The sequence below is a fragment of the Mytilus trossulus genome, chromosome 8, assembly GCF_036588685.1.
Source record: "Mytilus trossulus isolate FHL-02 chromosome 8, PNRI_Mtr1.1.1.hap1, whole genome shotgun sequence".
Taxonomy (NCBI): Eukaryota; Metazoa; Mollusca; class Bivalvia; order Mytilida; family Mytilidae; genus Mytilus; species Mytilus trossulus.
The window spans coordinates 70,656,368-70,673,304 of NC_086380.1; the positions used below are offsets into that span (position 1 = coordinate 70,656,368).

The 16,937-nt window shown below is 35.9% G+C and overlaps 1 protein-coding gene across 1 annotated transcript; it reads left to right on the forward strand.

Annotated features, from left to right (window-relative positions):
* Window positions 1-13,000: 13,000 nt before the first annotated feature.
* On the forward strand, window positions 13,001-16,503 carry LOC134727942 (location of vulva defective 1-like). Its single transcript, XM_063592339.1, has 2 exons — window positions 13,001-15,539; window positions 16,373-16,503. The coding sequence occupies exons 1-2, from the start codon at window positions 13,001-13,003 to the stop codon at window positions 16,501-16,503; spliced, it is 2,670 nt and encodes an 889-aa protein (XP_063448409.1).
* Window positions 16,504-16,937: the final 434 nt, after the last annotated feature.

Sequence of the window (16,937 nt, forward strand, 5' to 3'; positions counted from 1 at the left end):
AAAAGAACCGCAAACATAATTCATAAACTTAGTTCATGACCGGCTTAATGTTTGAGGATCAATATCACTAAAATTTCGTTAAAACCATGTTGTGCAGCAGAGGTGTTGTCCTCATGCTGATTTCTTAATGTATCTTGGGTTTCCGTAATCATCAATTTTTTACTCTGTCTGGTGATTAGCCATACGAGAAACCTACTACCTGTAGGATGGAGTCTAGGTTTTCCTTCCAATATACGATTGCCTACTATGGCTGACGAGTTCAATCTTTTCAATCGGCTTTTCTCTCTGGGTCTGCTCCCATAGCCTTTGATTTTCCCAAAACTAACTACAAGGCAGTGGTACTATTTACCCATAGTTGGGACAAGGTTGATGAGTGCAAGGGCGTATCCACACGCTGATGGGCCTACACCCTGCATCTCTAGGGCCCTTGCAGCTCCGGGATACTGTACAATAGTGCCTTGGATGCTCAAACTATTGTAAAATTGTGTATCTGTAACAAAATTAACGCATACACAATCTTATCATGTCTTATAATGTTGATTGACCCTATTGATATTTGCAAGTGTTAACAACCTGTTTAGTCTATTGTTTTCAATCACATGGTTTAACCGACTAATTCCGTTTGAAGTGATGATGCAATGGGGGAATTTAAATGCGGTTGTAAATAGACTACCAACCTATTAGATTCTCAAAGAGGGACGAAAGATACCAAAGGGACAGTCAAACTCATAAATCTAAAACAAACTGACAACGCCAAGGCTAAACATGAAAAAGACAAACAGAAAAACAATAGTACACATGACACAACATAGAAAACTAAAGAATAAACAACACGAACCCCACCAAAAACTAGGGGTGATCTCAGGTGCTCCGGAAGGGTAAGCAGATCCTGCTCCACATGTGACACCCGTCGTGTTGCTTATGTGATTACAAATCCGGTAAATAGTCTAATACGGTAGGTCACATTCATGAAAGGGAAGGGGACTGTAGTTACGACGTAAGGAACATATCCGATATCATTTGTGAAACGGTTATTCCATAACGGTCAACCAACTCGTGATGGCGTCCGTAAAATTTACGAAGGAATGATTTCAACTTCACCATTTGGAACTCTTGGATTAATAGCTTATTTGTGAGCAGTAACCCTCTATCAAGAAAATCATTTCTAGTTATTTTTCATTTTCAGGGTGCTATAGTAGCTATTAAAAGTATAGATAAATCAAATATCACAATAAACAAGCCATCGCTTTTGGAAATTAAAAAAGGTGAGTTCGAATATATTTTTTGTTTCATTGAAACTATTCAAAGACGTACATTAGCTTCAACATTATTATTCACGCAAAAATGACTAACAGGTAATATTATCATTCCACTGTAGGGCATAACCGTTAAAATTGTCCGCTCTACGCTTAGAATGGACGTGCTATTTCCTCTTTTTTCACATCAAAATGAATTACACAAAATTACCTAGAGATTTTTGTGTTTACAATATTTACATAAAAGCTTTATTTTGACTGAGCAGGAATTGGCTGTCGAAGATAGACAAAGGTAGAGTAGGAATATTTTGATCATGTCATATGCAATGTATATGTGGTTTGTTGCTGTACTAAATTTAGAAACATTGTATCAAATGTTTGGCTGTGTAAGGTTTATGCTTTAAACGTTTGATTATGTTAGCTTTTGATTCTGTTTGCATGCTTATTATAATGAAAACAACACTGTATCAAGTCCCATGGATGTGCTTTTCCTTATTTACCATCATTATTGCTATATTACTTTTTTACAGATTAAAAATCTGCTGAATGACCATATTGTTCGTTTTCTCGGTTCTTGCATCGACCCTCCAAATATGTGTATTAAAACAGAGTACTGTCAGAAGGGCAGCTTACAGGTATTAACAAAAGCCAATTGTACACTTTCTCGATGAATGCATTTACCCTCCAAACATGTGTAGTATAACAGAAGGGCAGCTTACACGTAAAATAAAAGCTGATTCAGCAGCATAGATAATCCACTTTATTTAAGACCTAAGTGAACTTTACAACTAATTTTTATTTGTACTAGTTTATTAACTTAATTGGGTTATCTGCCGTTTATAAGAGAAAACATATTAGAAATAACAAATACATGATACCTTTTCTACGCTATCTCTGACATATATACAAACGATTAAAGTGACGTCAGTTGTTTATAAAATGTATTTACTTAAGACTCACTATAATGGTTTGCTACGGAATGACGGAATTTCGAAATTACGGAAATTCAGAATTACGGATTTTCGGAATTACGGAATTACGGATTTTCGGAATTACGGAATTTCGAACAAGGGTAAAGCTATATGGCACCGACAACTTCGTTACGGACCATACATATCATTACTAAAAAAAAAACATTCTTTCAAACAGTCCAATCCAATACAGCTCCAAATAACAATAAATATTCAAATGGTAAAATAAATATTCCAAACAAATTAAAATATACAAATGCTGATGTCCCGAACTTTGAGGATACCAACTGAGTGGCCTCAGACTATAAATTGAATAACTTCAGATACAACGAAAATCAAAAATCGTGTTAAACAGAAAATGTATTTATTTTTAACATAGAAAAAATATTGAGAAGGAAAACAGTTCTTTTTTATATCAAAGACTTTTCCCGTTGGTAAATCGATATCACTATGAACATAATCAGCTCGCCGCCTGGACGCTCTTTTACATCGCGATGACCGTGAGAGCATTCCGTTGCTTTGTTACCACAGAGATTTGACTTGCGTTTTCGACTAGTAATCGATCATATAAATAACAATCTGTATCGCTTGTTATAAATTCATTTCTTCAATGGATACTAAAAACAAATGAATAAGATGTAATTGTCTGTTGACGTTAGAAATGTGTATATTTTTTCTATATTTTTCTTTATTTATACATTTAGATCGTTCAGTGCCGTTTATTTGGTATTTTTATTGACGTAATCGTTCTTGTACCATCATAACTGTCGTTACCTTTAATGCTTTAGAAGTGTGTTTGTCCATATTGCACTTAACAAAACATTCAGCACCCAAATGACGTTTTGAAGGACAGGAAAGCAGTTATTTGTTAGGGGTTTATCTGATATAAGATTTATAGGTATATTAAGAAGATGGTGCATGAGTTGGAATGAGAGAACTTTCCATCAAAGTAATAGTTTGTTTTAAGTAAAACCATTATAGATCAAAGTAGGGCCTTAAACATGGAGCCTTGACTCTCAGCGAACACCACGCTATATAGGAACCGAAAAATTACTAGTGTTAAACCACTCAAACAGGAAAACCAACAGTCTAATTTGTATAAAAAAAGGAGATTCAAAATGCACAGGCCAAATTTTGTCGAATCAATCTGAACGAGGACAGTGACGTTACGCACGGTGTTCGGTTTAATAGTGGTAACGTTACGCGAAATCGTTTTTCTACCATATTTGCCAACTTCTTTACAAAACGTCATAACAATTTTTAAAAACAGATTTCAATTTGATTTCTAAGTATTTATGTAAGAAAATGAAGGTTGTTTAGATGACTAATTGTACATTTTTGACACATAAATCTGTATTAAATCATTATCTTAATTTATTAAAGCATATAATTTACATAATTATCACATTTAAAGACTGTCAATTATTGCAAGATGTGTATCCTCGGGCATGGTCAAGATTCCTTCATTACTTGTATCTAAGTCCATGCATATAAATCTCTTTGAAACAGCGGGTACCAAAGCTGTTTTACGTTGCAGAAGTTTAAATTTTACCATTCCATCTTCAACTATCAATTTGTTAAAGTAAAGTCCGCGAATAATTTCACTACCTTTTAGAAAATGTGCACCCCATTTATCAGTGGTATCGATGCTTAACACTTGTGCTTTTCCCGAAGCTTTCAACAAAAAATAATCATCGTTTGGATCATCGGCAACAACGGCAATGCTACATCCTCTGTTGACTAAGTCTTTTATCTCCGTTTCATCCTCGTCTTGAAAATCGTTTTCCCTATTAACCTCATCTTCTCTTGCCATTCTTATTTTACGTGCCGTTCCGGTGATATGACAATTTTGGCAATGTGAATAGTTGCCATTCAAACACGAATCACATAAGTAACAGGATAATTTTTTACAGAAATAATTCCGTTTTCAATACAATGTACATTGTGAATAGATCTATTGTTTGGCACTGGTTTAAATCGGTTTTGTTCATCACGTTCTATATTACCTAATAATCTAAAAATTCTACGTTTACAACTTGCACTTTCATTTGGTTTTGTTAAATTTTGAATGGCGAATTGATACATATCTTCCGCAGTTTTGATTTTTACTTTACCTCTAAGAACAGCAATATCGGCCTGTCGTTTAACAAAGCCACCTGCTGCGTCCTGTGGCCCTTTCGCATGACTGGTTTCAAAATTTTTTCGAAAGTATTGATCAAATCCAAAATCTTCTTTAGAATAACTAAAGTCACCAAGACAATGTCGGCTTTTGTATTGAGCTTGACAACCGTCTGTAAAGTCGTGAATCGTATTAAGAGATGCAGAAATGGAACTAAAATAATAAGTTACAAGTTTTTTAATATTATGCGTGAAATACATTTCGTGTGAGTCATCTGGACTAAACACAAAAAAATGTTCTGTTATTAAAGATGGGTTTTCGACGGTACTTTCCTCTCCGTCAATTTCTAGTATGGCATGTCTATACACTAATGTTACATGCATAGATATTTCGAGTCTTGCAAAATAAGAAGATTGAATTTCTGTTTTTTCGAAGCATCGATAAGTTTGCGCGAAATTGGTGAGACGGGAAAGTTTTTAAGATATCTCTGAAGTAGGTAAACATTTCACCAGGCTTTGTTGTTTTGTTGATAAGATTAACTTCCTACGGGACGAACCTTTTGTTTTAATATTTACATACTCGTATCGCTCCCAGTTAATATCTGGAGCCAATTCGGAAGTATCAAGCTCTTCTTGCATCAAAATCAAACCGTGAATACCGCAATTGTCACAGTTTCTATCGAGACACTCAATTTTGTGATATTTTTCCTGAGGATCTTTCTCGCACAAAGTTGTATTAATCAAATCAGAAAGCGTCTCGAATACCTTAATCTGGATTGTATCGGCAACATCATGATTTTTCAAAACATTTTTTCTGAACTCCATGCATTTTTGGAAAATACTTTGGGCTTCTATATGGTATCTACAACAGCAAGTAGACCTGTCTTGTTGTCTAGCTGCTCTTACAAAGTAGGGTCTCAAGTTTTCAAACTTTCGCTGTTTAATATCAATATCAGGATGTGTTGTTCTGAATTTTAAAAAAGCTTCTGTTTGTGTTTTATTTAACACATGTATCATGTGGCTTGAGTAAATGTTTGGTTCTTATCTTACCCGTTAATGTCTTTTTTGTTTCTTGTAGGTCGAGATATTGATGGAGAAAACTAAAAGTCATAAACCGTTTTCTTTTCATCTTCAGACATTGCGTCAGATCTAGTTTTTCTGGAAGTATACGTCCAACTTGATTTTTCAGTTTGTAGAACACGCGTTCTCGACTTTTGACCTTTTGACAAAGTTTTTACGGGTAGTCCTAAATTTCTGGCTACTTTTACTTTTATTCTATTTTTTGTTCTTCGTTTCCATTTACAGCTGATGTTATAATTGAAACCGTTTTTCGAGCATCGTCGCTTCTTTGTCCTTTTGTATGGTCTAGTGCAATTTTTATATCTTTGATGATAGATGAACCCATCGCGGACATTTCTTTCTGTTCATTAGATGTTAATATTTGAAGTTTCTGTAAAGTAGCGACAGTTGGTGATATACTCGCACGTTTTATATTGATATATGACGATATCAAAGCTGCACGTTTTGTTGGGGTTCTTGACAAAGCGTCCTTCATTTTTTTCAATGACCTGCATTTTGACATTTTAGTATTAAAAAAATTGTCAAGTTCCTCCTTTGAGTATGTCCTGACTAGCTGTTCCCTGCGTTTCCCCCTATGCTTTCTTACATACTGTTTGTTTTTTTCCTTTAACTTATTCTTTTTATGCCTTTTATTTCTCATGATAAGCGCCTTAGGGTTGAGACTAACATTTTTTTTCTGTTTTTCGCCGACTAGCATTATACTCATTTTTATGTTCAAGTTTTGAATCATTTTCTGTTGTTTACGCTTCTCGATTTTTTTTGTCTTATACCATAATGTTCTTTCTCTTTTAGTTTGAAAACTTGGTATTCGTTGACCCTGAACACTCATTTCTTCCTAAAAAAAATAGAGACAAGGTTTCTTTAACTTCGGTTCTAAAAACAACTATCTGAAGAAAAAAAAAATCATTACTTGTTTTATACATGCTTTAGAGTAAAAGTTGAATTTTCCGTAGCAGAGATGTATTCGACGGACTGGCATTCCATTCGATAAGATGATGTTTTTGCAAATATTATCTTACTGTACATGCATGTAATATTTGTCACTGTACTTAACGCAAATATAAATTAAATGAGTAAATATGTAACGATAGTATTCCGATAGTAAAGCTTTGAGTAGTGAAAATACTTATCGATTATTTGAGGCACGGGCATTTTTAAACTCTGCATGATAATGTTTATTTTTAATCAGGTCGGAAATGTTACTGTTTTCATCATTAAAAGTATTACGGGTCCATGAAGAACGGGTATATTTTTCCAAGCGTCTTTTATTCAAGCGTATGCAAATGGAAATGGAAATCTTACTAGCAAAGACTTTAAAACAAAATGTACATATGTAATGTTATTTATAAAAGCGTTTGCGTCTATGAAATACAATCTTCAGTTAATACTAAAATTTAATGTATGCATCATATATATCATATTTAGTTTGCACCAATGCGATAACTGAAATTAAGAAATTAGACTACTGTGTAGATACATGCGACAATTTTGGTAATTGTTACAAAATATTATATACGTTGACGTTTCCGTGCGAAAACGTTCTTTTTTCACTTGGTAACATTTTGGGGAGACACGAACAACTTTATAGAAATTAATGTATTATTGCGCGATTCCCGAAAACTAAAGGCTCAAATTAAACCTCTAAAAAATTACTTTTCGGAAATCAACTTATTTTCAAGGATTTATTGGTTTGTACCAAATTGTATCTCTGTTCATTTATTATAGGTACTAACAAACCTTAACAATTGCTCTTTGGTAACATTTTCGGGAGACACAGAAAAAGTTGTAAAAAATATAAAATGGTATATGATACGTTAGATATTGATACATATTCGTAAAATATAATGAAATTACACTTTTAAGTTAAAGCGACATACCTGTTCTATGATTTGTGTGTAAATTCTACAATGTCAAACTTCTCGCTATTCGATTTTTGTTTTAAAATTTTCAAGTCTTACAGTTCTACGAAATTTCAAATATGGCCGCTAGACTTTCAACCGACGTCATAATAAACCTCCAATTTTAACGTGGTCAATATGATTATATTGATTCCCTCCAAAACATATTTTGTTGAATTCCGTCCAGGAGAAAGCATTTTTTTTTTAATTTTCATATGACTGGTTAGTTCTTGTTGTTCCGTCTTACATGGGAATTAACGGCAAATAGTTCACGTAAACATCGCATAATCATAAGATAAAACATAGAAATTACTTTTTTCCACCTGATTTTATTTTGATTTGTTTCAAATGATGCATCAAGACAGTTTACCGTTTATTAATACGTAGAATATATTTGGTTTTATCTTATTTGCGCATCAAGACAGTGTCAATTGATAAATAGACCGAATACTGTGCGTAACGTCACTATGATTAATCTTTGTCAAAAGTTAGTTTCAGTGTTATCAATAAAGACAGTCTTCCATGCATGCGTTGCGAGCAGATCTGATATATATTATTTCGGTGCGTTCCTTATAAATTTGCTAATAGTTATATATATATATATGAATAAAGATTTTGATACTTAGCTATTTGATTACGACATTGTTAATTAAACCCCATCGGTACTGGCATTTTCAAATTTTGAAAATGGTGGATTGAACCTGGTTATATTGCGCTAAACCTGTCACGTGTATGACAGTATCATCAAATTCTGTCATATTTACACCGATGCATGAACAAAACAGACATAATAGGTAAAATTGTCAAAATATGGATACAGCAGTCAAATATTAATACTAATAATTACATATATCGATATTACAAAAACACAGCTATATTTTAAAAGTATTGCATTGATGTTTTAAAAGTATCGCATTGTTTATTTATGTAAATAAGAAAAACACAGCACTTCAAATTTTACACGGACATAACCTTTAGCTTCTAACTAACTTCTGAATGTATATTTAGACTCAATTGTTGTTTGTATTTGAACAATAGTTTTAAAGTTAGATTTTCTTAATTTTTCGTTGCCGAAAACAACATTTTCCGCATTGAATGTCTGCATATTTACAATTGATATTAGACAATATCACTCATTGATATAAGAAAAGTTTTTATCGATACGCTTCTTCCATAGACTGATTAACTACTGAGATGGTGATACCCTTCACTGACCACTGAGAAGGTGATACCCTTCACTGACCACTGAGATGGTGATACCCTTCACTGACCACTGAGATGGTGATACCCTTCACTGACCACTGAGATGGTGATACCCTTCACTGACCACTGTTATGGTGATACCCTTCACTGACCACTGAGATTGTAAATCCCTTCACTGACCACTGAGATGGTGATACCATTCACTGACTACTGAGATGGTTATACCCTTCACTGACCACTGAGATGGTTATACCCTTCACTGACTACTTAGGTAATGATACCCTAACTGACCATTGTGATAGTGATACCCTTCACTGACCACTGAGATGGTGATACCCTTCACTGACCCCTGAGATGGTTATACCCTTCACTGACCACTGAGATGGTGATACCCTTCACTGACCACTGAGATGACGATACCCTTCACTGACCACTGAGATGGTGATACCCTTCACTGACCACTGAGATGGTGATACCCTTCACTGACCACTGAGATGGTGATACCCTTCACCTACCACTGAGAAGGTGATACCCTTCACTGACCACTGAGATGGTGATACCCTTCACTGACCAGTGAGATGGTGATACCCTTCACTGACTACTGAGATGGTGATACCCTTCACTGACCACTGAGATGGTTATACCCTTCACTGACCACTGAGATGGTGATACCCTTCACTGACCACTGAGATGGTGATACCCTTCACTGACCACTGAGATGGTGATACCCTTCACTGACCACTGAGATGGTGATACCCTTCACTGACCACTGAGATTGTAAATCCCTTCACTGACCACTGAGATGGTGATACCCTTAATTCATCGAAGATTGATCTTACCTGAGGGAGTTAAAAGTCAACCTATTTAAAATCAGGTAAACTAATGTTGTTTAAAATCCCATTTTTTGCAAATTTGAACTCAGAAATCCCCCCTCTGTTTATATTTGTAGAATGTCAGTCATATAGTGTTTAATACTTATGGGACGACACATGTCCGAAACTTACTAATCTGTTTTTTTTGGTAATCTCGTCATCACATTAGGATATTTTAAAACGGCATAAATGTATTGGTGACATTAGAAAACAAATATTATTTTTTTTTATCAAATATTAATCATTTACATTCAGGTTTATTATATATACCACACAACTGTTGGATTTGTCACATCGTGTCTATCAGTCCACCAGTCGAACGAGTTTTATTATAAGTCATGGCAAAAATGATCTCAGCCCTTCTCTTTGTCAGTTTTTCTTGTTTATCTGAGTTTGGACCTACATTTGCTGAACGTATAAAACAGAACACTACATACACGAATGGCTATGGTGTATCTTTAAAGCAGACCACGACACATATAGATGATGGTGGTGTATCTTCAAAGCAGACCACGATTTACAAAAATGATGGTGGTGTATCATCAGAACAGACCACGATTTACAAAAATGATGGTGGTGTATCTTCAGAGTCGACCACGACACACATAGATGATGGTGGTGTATCTTTAAAACAGACCACGACATGCATAGATGATGGTGGTGTATCTTCAGAACAGACCACGACATACATAGATGATGGTGGTGTATCTTTAAAACAGACCACGACAAACATAGATGATGGTGGTGTATCTTTAAAACAGACCACGACATGCATAGATGATGGTGGTGTATCTTTAAAACAGACCACGACATGCATAGATGATGGTGGTGTATCTTCAGAACAGACCACGACATACATAGATGATGGTGGTGTATCTTTAAAACAGACCACGACATGCATAGATGATGGTGGTGTATCTTCAGAGTCGACCACGACACACATAGATGATGGTGGTGTATCTTCAGAACAGACCACGACATACATAGATGATGGTGTTGTATCTTCAGATCAGACGACGACATACATAGATGATGGTAGTGTATCGTCAGAGCAAAAAAAAGAAAAAGAAAAAGTTGTAAAAAATATAAAATGGTATATGATACGTTAGATATTGATACATATTCGTAAAATATAATGAAATTACACTTTTAAGTTAAAGCGACATACCTGTTCTATGATTTGTGTGTAAATTCTACAATGTCAAACTTCTCGCTATTCGATTTTTGTTTTAAAATTTTCAAGTCTTACAGTTCTACGAAATTTCAAATATGGCCGCTAGACTTTCAACCGACGTCATAATAAACCTCCAATTTTAACGTGGTCAATATGATTATATTGATTCCCTCCAAAACATATTTTGTTGAATTCCGTCCAGGAGAAAGCATTTTTTTTTTAATTTTCATATGACTGGTTAGTTCTTGTTGTTCCGTCTTACATGGGAATTAACGGCAAATAGTTCACGTAAACATCGCATAATCATAAGATAAAACATAGAAATTACTTTTTTCCACCTGATTTTATTTTGATTTGTTTCAAATGATGCATCAAGACAGTTTACCGTTTATTAATACGTAGAATATATTTGGTTTTATCTTATTTGCGCATCAAGACAGTGTCAATTGATAAATAGACCGAATACTGTGCGTAACGTCACTATGATTAATCTTTGTCAAAAGTTAGTTTCAGTGTTATCAATAAAGACAGTCTTCCATGCATGCGTTGCGAGCAGATCTGATATATATTATTTCGGTGCGTTCCTTATAAATTTGCTAATAGTTATATATATATATATGAATAAAGATTTTGATACTTAGCTATTTGATTACGACATTGTTAATTAAACCCCATCGGTACTGGCATTTTCAAATTTTGAAAATGGTGGATTGAACCTGGTTATATTGCGCTAAACCTGTCACGTGTATGACAGTATCATCAAATTCTGTCATATTTACACCGATGCATGAACAAAACAGACATAATAGGTAAAATTGTCAAAATATGGATACAGCAGTCAAATATTAATACTAATAATTACATATATCGATATTACAAAAACACAGCTATATTTTAAAAGTATTGCATTGATGTTTTAAAAGTATCGCATTGTTTATTTATGTAAATAAGAAAAACACAGCACTTCAAATTTTACACGGACATAACCTTTAGCTTCTAACTAACTTCTGAATGTATATTTAGACTCAATTGTTGTTTGTATTTGAACAATAGTTTTAAAGTTAGATTTTCTTAATTTTTCGTTGCCGAAAACAACATTTTCCGCATTGAATGTCTGCATATTTACAATTGATATTAGACAATATCACTCATTGATATAAGAAAAGTTTTTATCGATACGCTTCTTCCATAGACTGATTAACTACTGAGATGGTGATACCCTTCACTGACCACTGAGAAGGTGATACCCTTCACTGACCACTGAGATGGTGATACCCTTCACTGACCACTGAGATGGTGATACCCTTCACTGACCACTGAGATGGTGATACCCTTCACTGACCACTGTTATGGTGATACCCTTCACTGACCACTGAGATTGTAAATCCCTTCACTGACCACTGAGATGGTGATACCATTCACTGACTACTGAGATGGTTATACCCTTCACTGACCACTGAGATGGTTATACCCTTCACTGACTACTTAGGTAATGATACCCTAACTGACCATTGTGATAGTGATACCCTTCACTGACCACTGAGATGGTGATACCCTTCACTGACCCCTGAGATGGTTATACCCTTCACTGACCACTGAGATGGTGATACCCTTCACTGACCACTGAGATGACGATACCCTTCACTGACCACTGAGATGGTGATACCCTTCACTGACCACTGAGATGGTGATACCCTTCACTGACCACTGAGATGGTGATACCCTTCACCTACCACTGAGAAGGTGATACCCTTCACTGACCACTGAGATGGTGATACCCTTCACTGACCAGTGAGATGGTGATACCCTTCACTGACTACTGAGATGGTGATACCCTTCACTGACCACTGAGATGGTTATACCCTTCACTGACCACTGAGATGGTGATACCCTTCACTGACCACTGAGATGGTGATACCCTTCACTGACCACTGAGATGGTGATACCCTTCACTGACCACTGAGATGGTGATACCCTTCACTGACCACTGAGATTGTAAATCCCTTCACTGACCACTGAGATGGTGATACCCTTAATTCATCGAAGATTGATCTTACCTGAGGGAGTTAAAAGTCAACCTATTTAAAATCAGGTAAACTAATGTTGTTTAAAATCCCATTTTTTGCAAATTTGAACTCAGAAATCCCCCCTCTGTTTATATTTGTAGAATGTCAGTCATATAGTGTTTAATACTTATGGGACGACACATGTCCGAAACTTACTAATCTGTTTTTTTTGGTAATCTCGTCATCACATTAGGATATTTTAAAACGGCATAAATGTATTGGTGACATTAGAAAACAAATATTATTTTTTTTTATCAAATATTAATCATTTACATTCAGGTTTATTATATATACCACACAACTGTTGGATTTGTCACATCGTGTCTATCAGTCCACCAGTCGAACGAGTTTTATTATAAGTCATGGCAAAAATGATCTCAGCCCTTCTCTTTGTCAGTTTTTCTTGTTTATCTGAGTTTGGACCTACATTTGCTGAACGTATAAAACAGAACACTACATACACGAATGGCTATGGTGTATCTTTAAAGCAGACCACGACACATATAGATGATGGTGGTGTATCTTCAAAGCAGACCACGATTTACAAAAATGATGGTGGTGTATCATCAGAACAGACCACGATTTACAAAAATGATGGTGGTGTATCTTCAGAGTCGACCACGACACACATAGATGATGGTGGTGTATCTTTAAAACAGACCACGACATGCATAGATGATGGTGGTGTATCTTCAGAACAGACCACGACATACATAGATGATGGTGGTGTATCTTTAAAACAGACCACGACAAACATAGATGATGGTGGTGTATCTTTAAAACAGACCACGACATGCATAGATGATGGTGGTGTATCTTCAGAACAGACCACGACATACATAGATGATGGTGGTGTATCTTTAAAACAGACCACGACATGCATAGATGATGGTGGTGTATCTTCAGAGTCGACCACGACACACATAGATGATGGTGGTGTATCTTCAGAACAGACCACGACATACATAGATGATGGTGTTGTATCTTCAGATCAGACGACGACATACATAGATGATGGTAGTGTATCGTCAGAGCAAACCACGACATACATAGATGATGGTGGTGTATCTTCAGGGCACACCACGACATACATAGATGATGGTGTTGTATCTTCAGAACAGACCACGACATACATAGATGATGATGGTGTATCTTCAGAGCCGACCACGACATACATAGATGATGGTGTTGTATCTTCAGAACAGACCACGACATACATAGATGATGATGGTGTATCTTCAGAGCCGACCACGACATACATAGATGATGGTGGTGTATCTTCAGGGCAGACCACGACATACATAGATGATGGTGTTGTATCTTCAGAACAGACCACGACATACATAGATGATGATGGTGTATCTTCAGAGCAGACCACGACATACATAGATGATGGTGGTGTATCTTCAGAACAGACCACGACATACATAGATGATGGTGGTGTATCTTCAGAACAGACCACGACATACATAGATGATGGTGGTGTATCTTTAAAACAGACCACGACATGCATAGATGATGGTGGTGTATCTTCAGAACAGACCACGACATACATAGATGATGGTGGTGTATCTTTAAAACAGACCACGACATGCATAGATGATGGTGGTGTATCTTCAGAGTCGACCACGACACACATAGATGATGGTGGTGTATCTTCAGAACAGACCACGACATACATAGATGATGGTGTTGTATCTTCAGATCAGACGACGACATACATAGATGATGGTAGTGTATCGTCAGAGCAAACCACGACATACATAGATGATGGTGGTGTATCTTCAGGGCACACCACGACATACATAGATGATGGTGTTGTATCTTCAGAACAGACCACGACATACATAGATGATGATGGTGTATCTTCAGAGCCGACCACGACATACATAGATGATGGTGTTGTATCTTCAGAACAGACCACGACATACATAGATGATGATGGTGTATCTTCAGAGCCGACCACGACATACATAGATGATGGTGGTGTATCTTCAGGGCAGACCACGACATACATAGATGATGGTGGTGTATCTTCAGGGCAGACCACGACATACATAGATGATGGTGGTGTATCTTCAGGGCAGACCACGACATACATAGATGATGGTGGTGTATCTTCAGAACAGACCACGACATACATAGATGATGGTGGTGTATCTTCAGAACAGACCACGACATACATAGATGATGGTGGTGTATCTTCAGAACAGACCACGACATACATAGATGATGTTGGTGTATCTTCAGAACAGACCACGACATACATAGATGATGGTGGTGTATCTTCAGAACAGACCACGACATACATAGATGATGGTGGTGTATCTTCAGAACAGACCACGACATACAAAGATGATGGTGGTGTATCTTCAGAGCCGACCACTACATACATAGATGATGGTGGTGTATCTTTAGAGCAGACCACGACATACATAGATGATGGTGGTGTATCTTTAGAGCAGACCACGACATACATAGATGATGGTGGTGTATCTTCAGAACAGACCACGACAAACATAGATAATGGTGGTGTATCTTCAAACCAGACGACGACATACATAGATGATGGTGGTGTAACTTTAGAGCAGACCACGACAAACATAGATAATGGTGGTGTATCTTCAAACCAGACGACGACATACATAGATGATGGTGGTGTATCATCAAAGCCGACCACGACATACCTAGTTGATGTTGGTGTATCTTCAAAACAGACCACGGCATACATAGATGATGGTGGTATAGCTACAGAGCAGACCACGACATACAAAGATGATGATGGTGTACCGTCAAAGCGGACCACGACATACATAGATGATGGTAATATAGCTACAGATCAGACAAGAAAATTCATGGATGACTATGGTGTATCATTGAAAACAACTGTAGAAAAAATAAGTAAGTATAAAATATTTTTTTTCTGAAAACCAACTTATTAAACAAAAGTGGTATCATAGTTTCCTTTTGGTCTATTTTACATTGTTGTTTGATAAATTTTGTTTTGTACTTCAATTATAGTTCTGTATTACTAAATGTCAATCAAATCTAGTACAATATATTGATTTTACCACCCTGCTAATTAGTTTCTGTTTATCATTCATCAAGAGACAAATACATTAGATTATAATTAGAGCGAATATAATTCTAGATTATCGTTTCATTTAACTGCTCATCTGATCAACACCTATTAAATAAAAACACGTATAATCCATCAGATAAACGCAGATTGTTATAGAACTCAATTTCAAAGAAAATATATATTAAGGTTAAAAGAATTTTTTTTTTAAATTCTGAAACTGTGCTATTTTACAGTCAAATTGCATTGACCATATAATATGTACATGTGATAAACAGAGTTTAATCGTGTCTTGTTTAATTTTTACACTTTAAGGAATAACACATGAGTCGGTTTCACTAACTATTTACGACTAATTAGTTAAAGTCTTTTGTGAAACCGACTACAGCTTCGAGGAATGTTTACGTTGCCCGCTTAAAATTCAAAATATTTCATCTGGAACAGTTGTTAGAGTTTCATCTCAAAGAGAATAACTATGCATTGTCTCGAAATATAAAATGTGTAGTCAGCTCAGTGCAGGATAGAAAGGCCTGATGCAGCCTCTCATTCTGTACCAAACCAGGAATATGACAGTTGTTTTACACTCTTGGCTGATATCGTTTACATTTGTCAGTTTTTTACTCTATCTGTTGGCTGATATCGTTTACATTTGTAGTCAGATCAGTACAGACTGGCGCAGCCTCTTATTCTGTACCAAGTCAGGAATATGACAGTTGTTTTTCACTCGATCTGTTGGCTGATATAGTTTACATTTGTCAGTTGTTTTTCACTCGATCTGTTGGCTGATATAGTTTACATTTGTCAGTTGTTTTTCACTCGATCTGTTGGCTGATATCGTTTACATTTGTCAGTTTTTCACTCGATCTGTTGGCTGATATCGTTTACATTTGTCAGTTTTTCACTCGATCTGTTGGCTGATATCGTTTACTTTGTCAGTTGTTTTTCACTCGATCTGTTGGCTGATATCGTTTACATTTGCCAGTTGTTTTTTACTCGATCTGTTGGCTGATATCGTTTTCATTTGTCAGTTTTTCACTCCATCTGTTGGCTGATATCGTTTACATTTGTCAGTTTACAACCTATATGTTGGCTGATATCGTTTACATTTGTCAGTTTACACACTATCTGTTAGCTGATATCAGTTACATTTGTCAGTTTACACTCTATCTGTTGGCTGATATCGTTTACATTTGTCAGTTTAAACTCTATTTGTTGGCTGA